Source organism: Laetiporus sulphureus (genome assembly GCF_001632365.1).
Source record: "Laetiporus sulphureus 93-53 unplaced genomic scaffold LAESUscaffold_13, whole genome shotgun sequence".
NCBI lineage: Eukaryota > Fungi > Basidiomycota > Agaricomycetes > Polyporales > Laetiporaceae > Laetiporus > Laetiporus sulphureus.
The window spans coordinates 598,596-610,943 of NW_024468522.1; the positions used below are offsets into that span (position 1 = coordinate 598,596).

The 12,348-nt window shown below is 51.1% G+C and overlaps 5 protein-coding genes across 5 annotated transcripts; 2 read left to right on the top strand and 3 right to left on the bottom strand.

Moving 5' to 3' along the window:
• Positions 1 to 1,392: 1,392 nt before the first annotated feature.
• On the top strand, positions 1,393 to 3,286 carry LAESUDRAFT_811818 (uncharacterized protein). The gene is made up of 2 exons (XM_040914349.1): positions 1,393 to 1,571; positions 1,623 to 3,286. Exons 1-2 carry the CDS (start codon positions 1,511 to 1,513, stop codon positions 2,981 to 2,983), a joined length of 1,422 nt encoding a protein of 473 aa, XP_040765742.1. The 5' UTR covers positions 1,393 to 1,510; the 3' UTR covers positions 2,984 to 3,286.
• Positions 3,287 to 3,474: 188 nt separating this feature from the next.
• LAESUDRAFT_811819 (uncharacterized protein) lies at positions 3,475 to 5,407 on the top strand. The gene is made up of 2 exons (XM_040914350.1): positions 3,475 to 3,621; positions 3,672 to 5,407. Exons 1-2 carry the CDS (start codon positions 3,549 to 3,551, stop codon positions 5,027 to 5,029), a joined length of 1,431 nt encoding a protein of 476 aa, XP_040765743.1. The 5' UTR covers positions 3,475 to 3,548; the 3' UTR covers positions 5,030 to 5,407.
• An 852-nt stretch (positions 5,408 to 6,259) lies between these two features.
• LAESUDRAFT_650367 (uncharacterized protein) lies at positions 6,260 to 7,746 on the bottom strand (the record flags this gene model as incomplete). Its single annotated transcript, XM_040904240.1, has 4 exons — positions 6,260 to 6,885; positions 6,959 to 7,121; positions 7,188 to 7,526; positions 7,585 to 7,746. The coding sequence occupies 4 exons, from the start codon at positions 7,744 to 7,746 to the stop codon at positions 6,260 to 6,262; spliced, it is 1,290 nt and encodes a 429-aa protein (XP_040765744.1).
• A 277-nt stretch (positions 7,747 to 8,023) lies between these two features.
• LAESUDRAFT_677219 (uncharacterized protein) lies at positions 8,024 to 9,554 on the bottom strand. Its single transcript, XM_040905649.1, has 5 exons — positions 9,425 to 9,554; positions 8,984 to 9,367; positions 8,839 to 8,929; positions 8,473 to 8,783; positions 8,024 to 8,415 (listed from the first exon to the last, which is right to left on the bottom strand). The coding sequence occupies exons 2-5, from the start codon at positions 9,359 to 9,361 to the stop codon at positions 8,227 to 8,229; spliced, it is 969 nt and encodes a 322-aa protein (XP_040765745.1). The 5' UTR covers positions 9,362 to 9,367; positions 9,425 to 9,554; the 3' UTR covers positions 8,024 to 8,226.
• A 941-nt stretch (positions 9,555 to 10,495) lies between these two features.
• Positions 10,496 to 11,766, bottom strand: LAESUDRAFT_698077 (proline-specific peptidase). Its single transcript, XM_040906334.1, has 3 exons — positions 11,018 to 11,766; positions 10,797 to 10,963; positions 10,496 to 10,737 (listed from the first exon to the last, which is right to left on the bottom strand). The coding sequence occupies exons 1-3, from the start codon at positions 11,513 to 11,515 to the stop codon at positions 10,581 to 10,583; spliced, it is 822 nt and encodes a 273-aa protein (XP_040765746.1). The 5' UTR covers positions 11,516 to 11,766; the 3' UTR covers positions 10,496 to 10,580.
• Positions 11,767 to 12,348: the final 582 nt, after the last annotated feature.

Sequence of the window (12,348 nt, forward strand, 5' to 3'; positions counted from 1 at the left end):
CTTCTCTTCGCAGTGGGGTCCGTCCCCGAGCGGACACTTACTGGTGACGTTCTGCGCCAGGTATTTTCCTTTCCTCCAAATATCCTGTGTTCTCTTGATGCAGAATTCAGTGGGTATGCCACCAACATGTAGTTAGTTTGTCTCACTGAATAGTTTGCTTACCACGCTCGGATAGGAACATGACAAGCTTCGTATGTATCGTCAAGGCATATCTGAGCGACCTCAATGCTACTATGTTTCAAGCTGCGTCAGGTATCGGTCGGACATAGGAAACACGGTACTATATCACTGCAGACATAAAGCAATTTGCGCATGTGGCAAATGCTTAGCAAATATCGACAGGTTTTTTGCCTTTGTGATCTCAATTTGCTACAGTTCCTTCCCACATTCCATATTAAGTATTTGCATAATAATATGTTAGAGGCAGAAATATAAAATCATATATTTTAAGAAATGACACCATTTTCAAACTCACCAAATACATTTAGAATTTGAGCACTGTTGAATGTAATCATACATTTTGAATTTCAAACTATGACATGTATAAAATATCCAGTAGCAAATGAAGGTGTAATTACGGTGAATGACTTTCATTCTGGTAATCTTGGCTAGAATGACTTCAGTAGGGAAGTAGAATGTAGGCATAATCACACCTTCATCTGCTACTGGATATTTTATACATGTCATAGTTTGAAATTCAAAAATGTATGATTACATTCAACAGCACTCAAATTCTAAATGTATTTGGTGAGTTTGAAAATGGTGTCATTTCTTAAATATATGATATTAAATTTCTGCCTTCAACATATTATATGCAAATACTTAATACGGAATGTGGGAAGGAACCGTAGCAAATTGAGATCACAAAGGCAAAAAACCTGTCGACATTTGCTGAGCATTTGCCACATGCGCAAATCGCTTCATGTCTGCGGTGTATGCTGCGCTCTCAGCATTCTCTTGGCGAGATAGCCTGGTCTTGGTTCCTTTCACATCGAGTCTCACCATTGTGAACGGTGTCTGGTCCGCTCCAGCCTGGAATGGAATTGTCGACATGGTCCTTGGGTGTTGCGGCAAATACAGGCCCGTTTCTTCGCGCAGTTTCGCCCTGTGACGTCAATATCAATCTTTAGTGACAAGCGCAAGTGCCAAGTCCATGAGACGGCGGGCTCCCAGCACTCTCAACACGACCAGATCGGCAAATTCTGCGATGGCGATGGTGTTAAGCATCGTAGGACTTCGTGATGCTCCCGATTGAGCATCAGCTGCAGGCGCAAGCTTGGTGGCGTTAAGAGCCATCGCGTTTGTCACAGATCACATGCTCGTGATAGCACGTGCCTGGGTTTGAACCCGGCCCATCCCGACTCGTGGAAATGTTATTAACACTGGCAACAGCACCAGCGCAAGTCGGGGCTATATAACTCTGCAAGAGTTGGCCACTCCCGCCTTGGCATCGTACTTTTCACAGCATTTCACCCGAACTCATCTCTACGTTGTCCTCTTCGCATCCTGTATGGATCAAACAGCTGGCGCGTTGAGGCTAAGCAAGATCGTCAATAGACACCTCAGTCACGGTGAGCATCCCTACGTCTCTTCTTGACCCTGGGGATTGACGCGATTGCCAGATGCCAAGGACTCTACGACCATAACGTCAAGCCCATCGCCCAGACTTCCTCCGGAGCTATGCGACAACATCCTAGATTATATCGAGGATGATTATCCCTCTCTCGCAGCTTGTGGCCTTGCAAACCGTGCCTGGTTGGCACGAGCGCGAGCACAGATCTTCCATAGCGTGTCTGTACGGGGCGCTGAGGAATATCGTCGCTTCAAGCGGCTGCTCAAGCGCTCGCCGGCTGTGGCAGGATACGTCCGGAAATTCTCCATCACAAGCTTACGATGCGATACCAATAGACCAGATACCCAGTGGTCGGGTTCCGACTGGCCTCGTTTGCTCCTCAGGCTGCGCAACCTCGAGGAGCTGACAGTGATGTGGCTGAAGTTCAAGCTTCCAGGAGACGTGCTGTCTGCATTCCGCACCGGAAGCCGTTCGCTTCCAATCAAGACGCTGCGTTTTGCGATGCTAAGCTTGAGAGAGAAGGACATCAAGCTGGTCCTCTCCGCATGCCCGAAGCTCTCTGCTCTGTGGCTGACGCACTGCGCGATACCCGAGCCGTCCGTCATCAGCAAGCTAAAGTCGTACTCGTCGCTGGAACGCGTGCGCGCCTCACTCTATACCCTGAAGGGTCGAGGCAAAGCAGGGTCCTCTCAGTTGTCCCTCGCCTTGTCGTCCCTCGATCACGTCGCGATCGATACCCTAATCTACGACGCACACCCCTTCTCCCGGAACCTCATCGTCCCATGGCTCATTGAACGCCCCAACAAGATTCACCTCCGACGGCTCGCACTCCGGTGCGAGCCTGACCATCCGTTTGTCAATGCCTGCACCATCAACCTTCTCCAATCCTCCGGCACCCTGCTGGAGAGTCTCTCAGTGGACGTCCTTGAGGGCTTTCGCCTGGGCCCGCAGTCCGAGGGCCGGCCATGTCTTGCGTCGAACACCAACCTCGCGTCGTTGTACGTGAACGTCCCGCTCACTCATCCCGAGCGGGGCTTCTGTCGCTCTTGGGATGGCCTCCTTGAGGTACTCTCGGATGTCGAGCCCAGGCATGCGCAGCTCCGGCATATCCAGATCGTCTTCTCGCCATCGCACGAGCTGTGCGCAACCTTTGACTGGGCGGCGCTCGATGACGAGCTGGTGCGCATCGCGGAAGACCACCCGCGTATTGCGCTCACGTTCTACGCCTTACCCGTCGCCCTTCGCCGCGAGCCGTACGCGTGGATGTCCGACTTCACGACGTCACTCCTGGACGGCATGCCGCGCGTGCTCGCGTCGAGCGCGCGCATATCGGTGATGTGGTTCGACAAGCAGCAAGATGCGGAGAAACACTGTGGGGAGGGCGTGCTCCGACCGCTGTGGTGTTCGTGAACGCCACTCATATTGTGACTCGTCTCGGAAGCTGTGTGATGGAGTCGAGGGCATTGTTTCGCTAGCGCACCGCTTGCGTGCATCATGCATGATACCTCATGAATTGATATGATCTTGCTCACTATGTACTGTTATACCCGCTCACTGCCATATCTTGAATGTAGGATTAGGAAGGATCACGATTGCGTTGATGACGCGCTGTCATAATATTCTAACTTATAGTCGCTCGGCGAGCGGCCTGTAATCGAATATTTAACTTTTAACTCTTGGGATTCGTGTTGTTTCGGAGGTGTGATCTGCAACAATGGCATGGCTGAGGCCGTCTGGACCAACTTTTCTGCGACTTCCAATAAATTTTCTTCGTCTCCTATCACTCGCTGCATGGAACGCTTTTCGAAACAAAGCATAGCATCATGTACGTGACAATGGCCGCAGTATGTCACGGCGTCAGCGGGACATGCGGCGTGAATTGTCCTGACGCGGGTCTCATTCAAACCTTCATCTCTTCAAATCAATCATCCCGTTACGACCTTCGCACGGATTCTTTCAAGGGCTTGCAATCGCAATGAGAAAGATGTTCTCAACAGCGATCGCGAGTCTTCGGCCCATCCACGAGTCATCGTTACGGTGGACGACAGGTCTGTCAGCATGTTCTGCATGCATTGGTCCAAATTGACCATTTTTGTAGGCATGGGCACCGATGAGGGTTCATTAAAGATGCCTACGTTGCCTATCGAAACGTGCGAAGAAATCTTGAGCTATCTTCAGGGTGATTTCAAGACGCTCGCGGCCTGCAGCCTCGCTTGCCGCGCTTGGCTTCCAGTGACACGCTCCTACGTCTTTGGCGAGGTGCTCCTACAACGCGACGAGGAGTGCGAGCACTTCAGGGTCATTCTCGACGAATCCCCCACGGTGGGGCTGCACGTTCGAATCCTTTCCGTGAAGGATGCAAATGATCATGCCGGAAATATCGCCCAGCAGGAATCCTCCTGGGTGTGGTTGCTGCTACGGCTGAACAATCTCGAAGTGCTTAACGTCGTCGAATCTGATCTGGACCTTTCCGGCCCGATTCAGGATGTCATCAACACCCGGCATCCCGTACTGCCAATCAAGCGATTCCGTATGGCCAGGGTCGCCTTCAGGAACAATGAATTGCAGATACTACTTTCTTCCTGCCCCTTACTCACTCACCTTGCGATGCATCACAGCTCGCCCTGGAATGAGATCGAATTCTCGGATGTTGCACCATTATGGCGCGTTGCGGCTAGAAAGTGGTTCTCCAATAACGCTGCTATTCCTATCACCGTTCCTTGCCGACCAATTGAACCCAACGAGAGAGTTCCTATCCAGACGTTGATATGGGAGCCCATCAGGCCCTTGAACTGGCAGGTCATAACGAACTTCCGCAATGGAGATCAGTGGAATCTGCGTCTCCGTCGGCTCTCCGTTTCATGCAGAGACTTTGATACGACAATGACCCCTGGACTCCGCAATCTTCTTGAACAGTCAGCTGAAACACTGGAGGAGCTCCATATGAACGTCTTCAGTGGACTCCGACCGGGGATACCAACTCCCAATCACCCATTCCTAATAGGAGCCACGAAGTTGAAGGCGATATATATACGTGCTCCCCTCCTGCTGTCCAACCCGTCGTGCCATTCGTGGGATGGGCTGCTAGACGTCCTCTCCGATATACGACCATCACACTCTCAGCTCGAGAAGCTAAGTATCAGCATGTCGCCGACCAAAGTTATACTAGACTGGGACCAGGTTGGTCAGCACCTGACGCGAATCATGCATGTCTTGCCGCAAATGGTCGTTACGTTGCTGGTCGTGCCAGAACGCCTATCTGGCCCTGGCCATGGTGATGTCTCGGCATTCGTCGATCGACTTCTCGACGGCTTGCACAGGTCAGCTACAGGAGGGCGCCTTGCATTGATGTGGTTTGGAAGCCACGAGGCATTCATGGAGTATGGTGGGCTGGAGAACGTGCTCCCGCCTTGGTTTCGTGTTCAATCATCACTTTCTGACAACATCTGGTGGTAGGTGAAAGGTGAACTATTGTCTGTATTGACTATCTTTTATTGCACTTGACACTAGGATTCCATCGGATCATGTGTATAGTTTTGCTATTTTGCTCTGACCTAACACTGTTTCGAAGATCTATCATGGCAGCTTATATATTTATCATACTCACCATTTATTTTATCCTATCCAGCACGCTCGCCATCTCTGCATCACCTGGATGCTTGTATCTTTATGACGTCCTCGTATACCCACCTACGTGTTCGGAAGCCCTCAGCATGTCGTACATCCCTGGAGGGCTGAGATTGTGGCGCTGCATACGAGCTTTGTATGTACAGACGCGAAACTTACTAAGGCGTTCGCCGCCCAGCCATCATTGCTGATAAGCGGCCCGCCAACGCACAGATTGGGCCCTCCGCGACTGCGAGAGGAGCCGGTCGCGATATTCAGGAATATATCCAGGTACGTTCGCGAAGGCGAGATTGCCGGTGCACCGTATAGACTCCCGCAGTGAATGGACCAACGTGTATCGTTCGCACCGGATTGCACAAAGAGATTGTGAAGAAAGAAGTACAGCGAGAACCATTCCACATACGCAGGGGTGGGGTTGGCGCAGCTGGTCCGACTTGGATGGTGGAACGTGAGGCGTCTCGTGAATGAGAAGATGGGGCGTTGATGGGCCTTTTGTTATGGGCGTCATGATCATGCAATACTCAGGTCTACATTATGCATCTCCTGCTTTGCTGACCAGGCATTTTAGCGGAACATTTCAGAGAAAGATGATGCTCAACGCTGCGAAATGCAAGGATTTACATTTGTGCAACAGAATTACTCATCGAGTTCACACCGGCACCTTCGAAGCCTATGACCTCTCGGAAACAATCGTGCGCGGAACTATGGAAGCATTTCATGTCATTGACTATGGAGGAGTGGATATCATTTGAAAGAACGCGTGGTTCAGTAGAACGTATCCGTCGCGCATACCGAGACTTAGGTAGGAAACTGCAAGAATGGTGGATCATTCCGTTGCTTATAAATGTTATATGCAGGCATGCAAGCAGCAATCGAGAAGAAGAGTGTCTTGCTTGCAACGACTGGACAATCACCGTCGCACAGGCTTTACGCGTTTTATCACGTGACCGCGTTCACGCGATATTCTATAATACCTTCTAGGGATGGTCAGTAAACATACTTGAAAGCTTCTCGTAGCAGACGAACCTCGAGTTCCCGCACACTGATAGCCCACCCTCTCTATGCCCATGTTACTCGCATGACCACCCTCTTCACGCCCTCAACCTGCTCCCATATCGTGTCAACTTTGCCTTTAGTTTTACAGCCGTCCTCGCCTTCCGTCACACTAGAAGACTCGACCGCACGAATAAACTCTGCAACTCCCCCACCAACGCCAAAATAAACGCGCTTTGCGGCAACCAGGCATAGGGGTGGCAAGTCTTGCCTTGCTGTCCCTTCCTTTCCGTCCTGCTCGCCTAGATCGTCGTGCAGCTTATCCAACACCGCCTTCACCAATCCGCCTTCACTCCTTCCTCTCACTCCCCATCCTAAACATGCGCCCTTCAACGTCCTGACCAACGCAGGAAGACTTTCCGGTCTATATACTGTCTCAGATGTTAGCGTTATGTCATATGCAAGCTCGGCATCGCCTTTCGCGTGGTCTGCTAAGGCTTCCCATGATCCAGAGGAGAACCGCAGCCGAACACGATATGCATGCAGGGACCCACGGAAGGCCGCAATGAGCGCGGGCGTGATGGGAAGCATGCCCAGGGAGGATGGGTCTGCCGGTGGAAAAGCATCATCCAAGTCATTGACAGCTTCAGTTACAGCGGATGTGCGGAAAGCAAGGGAGGCTGGGGACATATCTGAGTTACAGGACGAACAGTCGAATCAGCATTTTCAGGCAGAGGTAGAGTATTGAAGATGGTAGATGAGAACACTCACACCACGCGAGTATGACATTTGGGAGGGTGACCAGGCGGAGAACAAGGGAATTGTAGTCTTGCATGTGTACAAGTGTCTCGGTTTGTTCTGATGTAGGTTCGACAGAGAAAAGTCGATGGAGCACGTACAAGCAGGGGATCGCAGTACCACACCCAAGCTGCAAGTCGTGCCAAATCATTCGTTAAACAAAGGTCGAGTTAACTCATATTTGTATATTACGCACCTCCAGCACCCTCTTGCCTCTCAACTGCTTAGCTGCATCATCGCCGAGCAAGTCGTCCAGACAGCCTGCAAGGTCGAGTGCACACTCCCAAGTCTTCAAGCCACCTTCATAAACTCCAGGGACGAGATCCGATGGAGCGTCGAGGAATTCGAGGTCCTGTCTTCCTTTTGACTCTTTTTGTGACGATGATTTGGGAAGATGCTCCAACTCTGGTTCCTCGAGAGATATCAGCTGAAAGCGGGCATCGAATAGGTCTCTCCGAGCAAGGATGACCGTATCATTTTTGCCGACAGGTATGTTAATTGGCGAGAATGAAATGGCTGGAGGGAGAGCATCGAGCTATGTGCTTGGGTGGATGAGCGAGGGCCATAACGTTTCACATCGCACAAAAACTCACTAGCTCGTCCAGAAGGTGGTCTACGACAGGCGCATTCTGTTCCGAAGGAAGAACACCCTCTGCGTGAGGCTCATCCTTTCTGAGTTTGGTAGGCGGCTGAGCATTCGCAAAGTCTGGAATATTTGGATCGCCGTCATCCACATCAAAGTCGAACTTGAACATTTTCGATGGCAGTGGTTGGGCAGTGGCTGGGAGAAATGGGCGTCTGTCTTCCTTTCGTTGCGAGCGCTAAGCGTTTATAGACGTTGCTCTCTATTCCGCGCGTACATCGATCATCAGCCGCACTTCTAAGCATTCCTGAACGGAAACTGCTTCAAGCATTACTCCGATAACCAGTATCGTAACGGATTGACTGAAAGTAATGCACGCGTTAAAAACGATCAACAGATAAGAAGCTGTGACTCCGATGTACGCGTGCCACTTCGTCGTCCCTGAATCTGCACGGTGTTCATTATTCGTTGTTCAGACATAGTATGATGCCATTAAAATATCATGATGCCCGCGTAAATACGCTCGTGCTTCACGACCAATACCGCAACCGCCCCGCTTGGCGCATGGACAATATGAGAAAGTCTTACTGAACGAGCATACGAGTGCACTGACCAACCATACAATCGAGATCATCACACCAACGGATGCGTTTCAGACTGCCGTGTCCTCCGATCCCAACTTCTCCGAGCCTGCAGCATGATCGTCCACCGACGAAGCCTGAGAGATCTCCTTGACATCGTATTCTTCCGTACCGACGCAAGTCATGACACGTGTGCTCGTGGCCTCCGTCCAACCTTTACCCAGGGCCAAACGCATGATGATGAGTAGCGAGGAGACCGTCTAGTAGACAGATAAGCTCAGTATATAGCGTTCAGCATCCGCAGCGCTCACGCTTACCTGCACTTGTCCCAAGGTCTGCAAAAACACTTGGGACAGAGCATTGTTCAGGGCGAATGGGACGAGGAAGAGAATGAAGAACGCCGAGAATAACGTAGCGGATTCGACCAAGATCGAAGCCAAGTTGGTGTAGTGTGAGTCTGGCCCGAAGATGGCAGCCATGCGTCGACGCAGGACGAGAAGACGTGCGACGATGAACAGAGTGACGATCACGTTCAGGGAGAGCGTCATGGCGAAATACGCGAGGGTAAAATTCACCTCGCTGAATGGCGAGGAGCTCGACGTCTGTACTAAGAACACAATCCCAAGAGCTGTATCATCGTGTCAGAACGGTCCCCTGCCACTTGATACTAGGAGTGAACACACCAAATGATGCCAAAAATATAGCGAATGCGCAGGACATTACGGACCAGATGAGCACTCCACTGCCTTTATAAATGACCATGCAACGCCACACCTATCACACAAACGTTAAAGGGAGAAGGATCCAATGAAAATGTCGAAGAATTACCAATAGCAGATCCATCAGCCAATTACCTATGACGAAGGAAACATTTCCGAGCTCGTCGACGGGGATCCAAAACATGGCCTGCTCGTACGCAGCTGGCCCTCCGGGATAGTTTCTGTTCTCGATGAATGCCAATTGAGTGAACTTTGCCCCGGCGCCCATAAAAAAGGAACCCAGCATGAAGATGACCGTGATGAAAACGAGGAGAGGAACGTTGCTCTTGTAGTTAGAGCGCGTCGTCTTGCGTGCAAGGAGCCCGAAGCATATCACGAAGAGCGCTAACTCTACGCCGTACACGATGTTGCTGAGCAGGGCACCCTGTAGCCATGTTTCTTCCGCGTAGATTTGCGCTGGAGTCTCGTGAGGGGCGTAAGGATTCATGATCTACTGCACGTTGTTCAGTACAGATTTGCGACTGCTTCCAGAAAATCAATAAGGACACACCTGTACGGGCTCACTGTCCGCTACGGTAGGGTGGACGTGAGAACTGGCACCTGGAAAGGCTGAAAATGTGACGCTGTCTTTAACACGCCTCGTGCCTGTCTGACACAGACCCGAGGCTGGAGTGAACTTTCATCAAGCGCTTCGTAGAACCGCATGCGGAACAGTGAGAAAATATATGGGTGGGAATGATGGACCAGGAGTCACCGGGAGAACCGACACGGAGCATCAAGGTGCCTTGAAAGAATCTCATCACAGTTCGAGAACTTATAGATTCCCCTTGACGAGCTGTTTGATCGATATTGGCGGACAATTATCCAATGTCGCATCGCCAAACAGCCGGTTGAAGGATGCCATTTTGCTTCCGAGAGATAAAATGAGCCGAATATCTATCTCATACACCTTCAAGAGCTGAAGCTTGAGCTTGAAGCTTCGAGGCCGACTTCAACGTTTGTGCCTGACGGTCTCCAACCTATCCATACGGTGGGATTGCCTTCGAATGACTGAAGGGAACAACCGAATAACCGTCAACTCGTTTGCATCTAGATGTGAGACAGGCATCAAGGACAGCGACCCGCTGACAGAAGGATCATGATCCTGATATCACCGGTGAAGTTCCGTGACGGTTGATCTGGATTGCTGAAGAAGCAGCTGCGCAATCAGGCGCTCGACAATTAAAAATCATTTGAGCAATGAAGGCCTCAGGCCTCCTTGTGGGGTCAGACTCTCCGTCCCGAAGTGTTTCAAAGATGGTCCTCAACCGCCGTAAGACTGCCACAAGATATCTTAATATCCGTCCATGTTACGCGAGAACGCACTGTAAACGTCATTATTTTGCCGCTGTTGAAGATGCCAAAATGGCCTCATGCCTAGAAAGAGAGGAACCATGAGGTGGATGTGGTGTGGCATGCGCAATAAGCGAAGGAGTAGCACGAAACGTACTTATTGCCTTTGCACATTTTGGCAATGCATTTCCCTTTGGTGAGGACGAACAGACAGAGATGGCACACATGCTGCATCGACACTCGTTGCAGACTATTGAAGGCGATAGCAGCTCACAAGGCAGACATCATTCTTCCGTGAGCATTACTGCATTCCTCGCCAACACTACCACCCATCGAGAATCACATTCAGTTGGTCAAGAAATCGCCTACCAATCTCATATAGCTTTCTCTTTCTTCCCAACGACATAGTCCTGCGCCCCGTCGTATCGTCCGTTCGTCATGAGCACAGGAACATTGATCTTGTGGATGTCCGGGATCACACTCCAATCTTTCATGCTGCCGGTGACATGGAAGTCCGACATGCCACCACCTCTGTCGAAGTAATGTCGATAAGCGGATGACGCGTACGAGCATGATCATCCAGCACGTACAAAGTCTTGGTCATTGTCATATCTTTCTCGTTCTCCTCAAAGGCAGACGAGACTTCGGGAGGCCACGTTTCGGGTCTGCAGACAAACTGTTTGGCAAATACCGTCATGGCTGCCTCATATTCCGGCGCATTGATCTTCCCCGCCTTTTCACAGTCGTTTATAACTTTCTAGATGACTATGGAGTCAGTCGATGCTAGGCCTAGTCGGTTCATTTTACCCACCTGAAGGTCATCCGGGATGGTTTTGAGCAGGTTCCTCGCAGCAAGGGACCACAGATCCATCGACGCGAGACCGGACGCGAGCACGAGCCGCCGAAGGCCTCTGGGCCGCCTGATGGCTAGCTCGGCGCCGAGCACCGCGCCCCACGAGTGACCCAGCACATCATACGTCTGTATCCCGAGACATGAAATCAAGTTCTCCAACTCGTCGATGAAGTGCTGTATCAACCAGAACTCCCAATCGCCCACTTTCTCTGGGAGGTGGGTGGATTGGCCGCAGCCGATCTGGTCGTAAAACAGCACCGGGATGGCGCGTGGACCTGCCGCTAGGTCTGTGTGCGGTAAGCCGTACTTGTGCGTATAACCGTATCCACCGTGGATGAAGATGAGCGGAGTTGGCCCGGATTTAAGATCACCGTACAGCTTGTAGTATGTTTGGCACGGCTTGCCTGCAGCAGGCCAGGAGAAGGGAACAAACCCCTCTACGACAGGGATGGACATCAAGACGGCTGGAAGGGTTAATTAACCCATGCACGGCAGGACGGTTTATCTCTTCTCATTCGTATGGTATTGTTTGCATGAAGGGTCTTGATTGGCGATTCAGACAGTACGACCCGGCGAAAGAGAACTTCTCAAAAAGTGGCGACCATGGAGGCACTGATAGCCGGTCGCCGAGCCCATCGGGACCCTAGAGCCATGCGCTGTTGAAGAGAAAACGCCCTGCAGGGACGTGCATGCTGCACGAGGGTGCTTTGAAATTAGTACTGACGAAAAGTTCGCTCGAGTAGCCTTACGTTCCAAATAACAAAGTATTTGGCTATTGACAGAATGTGGACGCGAACGGCTTTACGTAATAATCGTCGCTGCAGTTCGACACCTTTTAGGAAGTAGTTTACGTAACGTTCGCCCCTCCTCCTCGTCATCGCGCTGCCCCTGTTGAGCTTTCTTGCTTTCTATCCGCTCACGTCGCTCGATGGCGTTCACTACGTTCGTGCTCGCGGCGGTGCACTGTGAGAGTTTTCTTTTCATTCGACGTTCTCAATGACTGACAGTTTCATTCGCCTGTGATCGCAGTGCTTTATGCTGTTATATTGGTTTATATACGGTCCCGTGGCTTCATGACGTCTACTGCGTACGTTCTCGCGGCCGTGCGTGGTGAGTAACTCGCTCTAGCTTATCCTGTTTTTCCATAATGATTTTTACGTTCACTTACAGCGGTTGTCCTGTACATGCTGTGGTTCTTTCAGCGTCGGCCGCCGGTTGCGGGTTCGAGTGACGGTTCGGAGTTTGCGCGGTCGCATTCCTTCGTTGGATACTGCATTCCTCCGGTTGGG

Excerpts from the sequence above, each read along its gene's own strand:
- LAESUDRAFT_811818 (XM_040914349.1), top strand. The coding sequence starts at position 1,511 with ATGGATCAAACAGCTGGCGCGTTGAGGCTAAGCAAGATCGTCAATAGA. Across the intron at positions 1,572-1,622 it reads CAATAGACACCTCAGTCACG|ATGCCAAGGACTCTACGACC; the intron begins GTGAGCATCCCT and ends CGCGATTGCCAG.
- LAESUDRAFT_811819 (XM_040914350.1), top strand. The coding sequence starts at position 3,549 with ATGAGAAAGATGTTCTCAACAGCGATCGCGAGTCTTCGGCCCATCCAC. Across the intron at positions 3,622-3,671 it reads ATCGTTACGGTGGACGACAG|GCATGGGCACCGATGAGGGT; the intron begins GTCTGTCAGCAT and ends CCATTTTTGTAG.
- LAESUDRAFT_677219 (XM_040905649.1), bottom strand. The coding sequence starts at position 9,361 with ATGAATCCTTACGCCCCTCACGAGACTCCAGCGCAAATCTACGCGGAA. Across the intron at positions 8,930-8,983 it reads GGCTGATGGATCTGCTATTG|GTGTGGCGTTGCATGGTCAT; the intron begins GTAATTCTTCGA and ends TTTGTGTGATAG. Across the intron at positions 8,784-8,838 it reads TATATTTTTGGCATCATTTG|CTCTTGGGATTGTGTTCTTA; the intron begins GTGTGTTCACTC and ends ACGATGATACAG.
- LAESUDRAFT_698077 (XM_040906334.1), bottom strand. The coding sequence starts at position 11,515 with ATGTCCATCCCTGTCGTAGAGGGGTTTGTTCCCTTCTCCTGGCCTGCT. Across the intron at positions 10,964-11,017 it reads CCATCCCGGATGACCTTCAG|AAAGTTATAAACGACTGTGA; the intron begins GTGGGTAAAATG and ends ATAGTCATCTAG. Across the intron at positions 10,738-10,796 it reads ATGACAATGACCAAGACTTT|AGGTGGTGGCATGTCGGACT; the intron begins GTACGTGCTGGA and ends TTACTTCGACAG.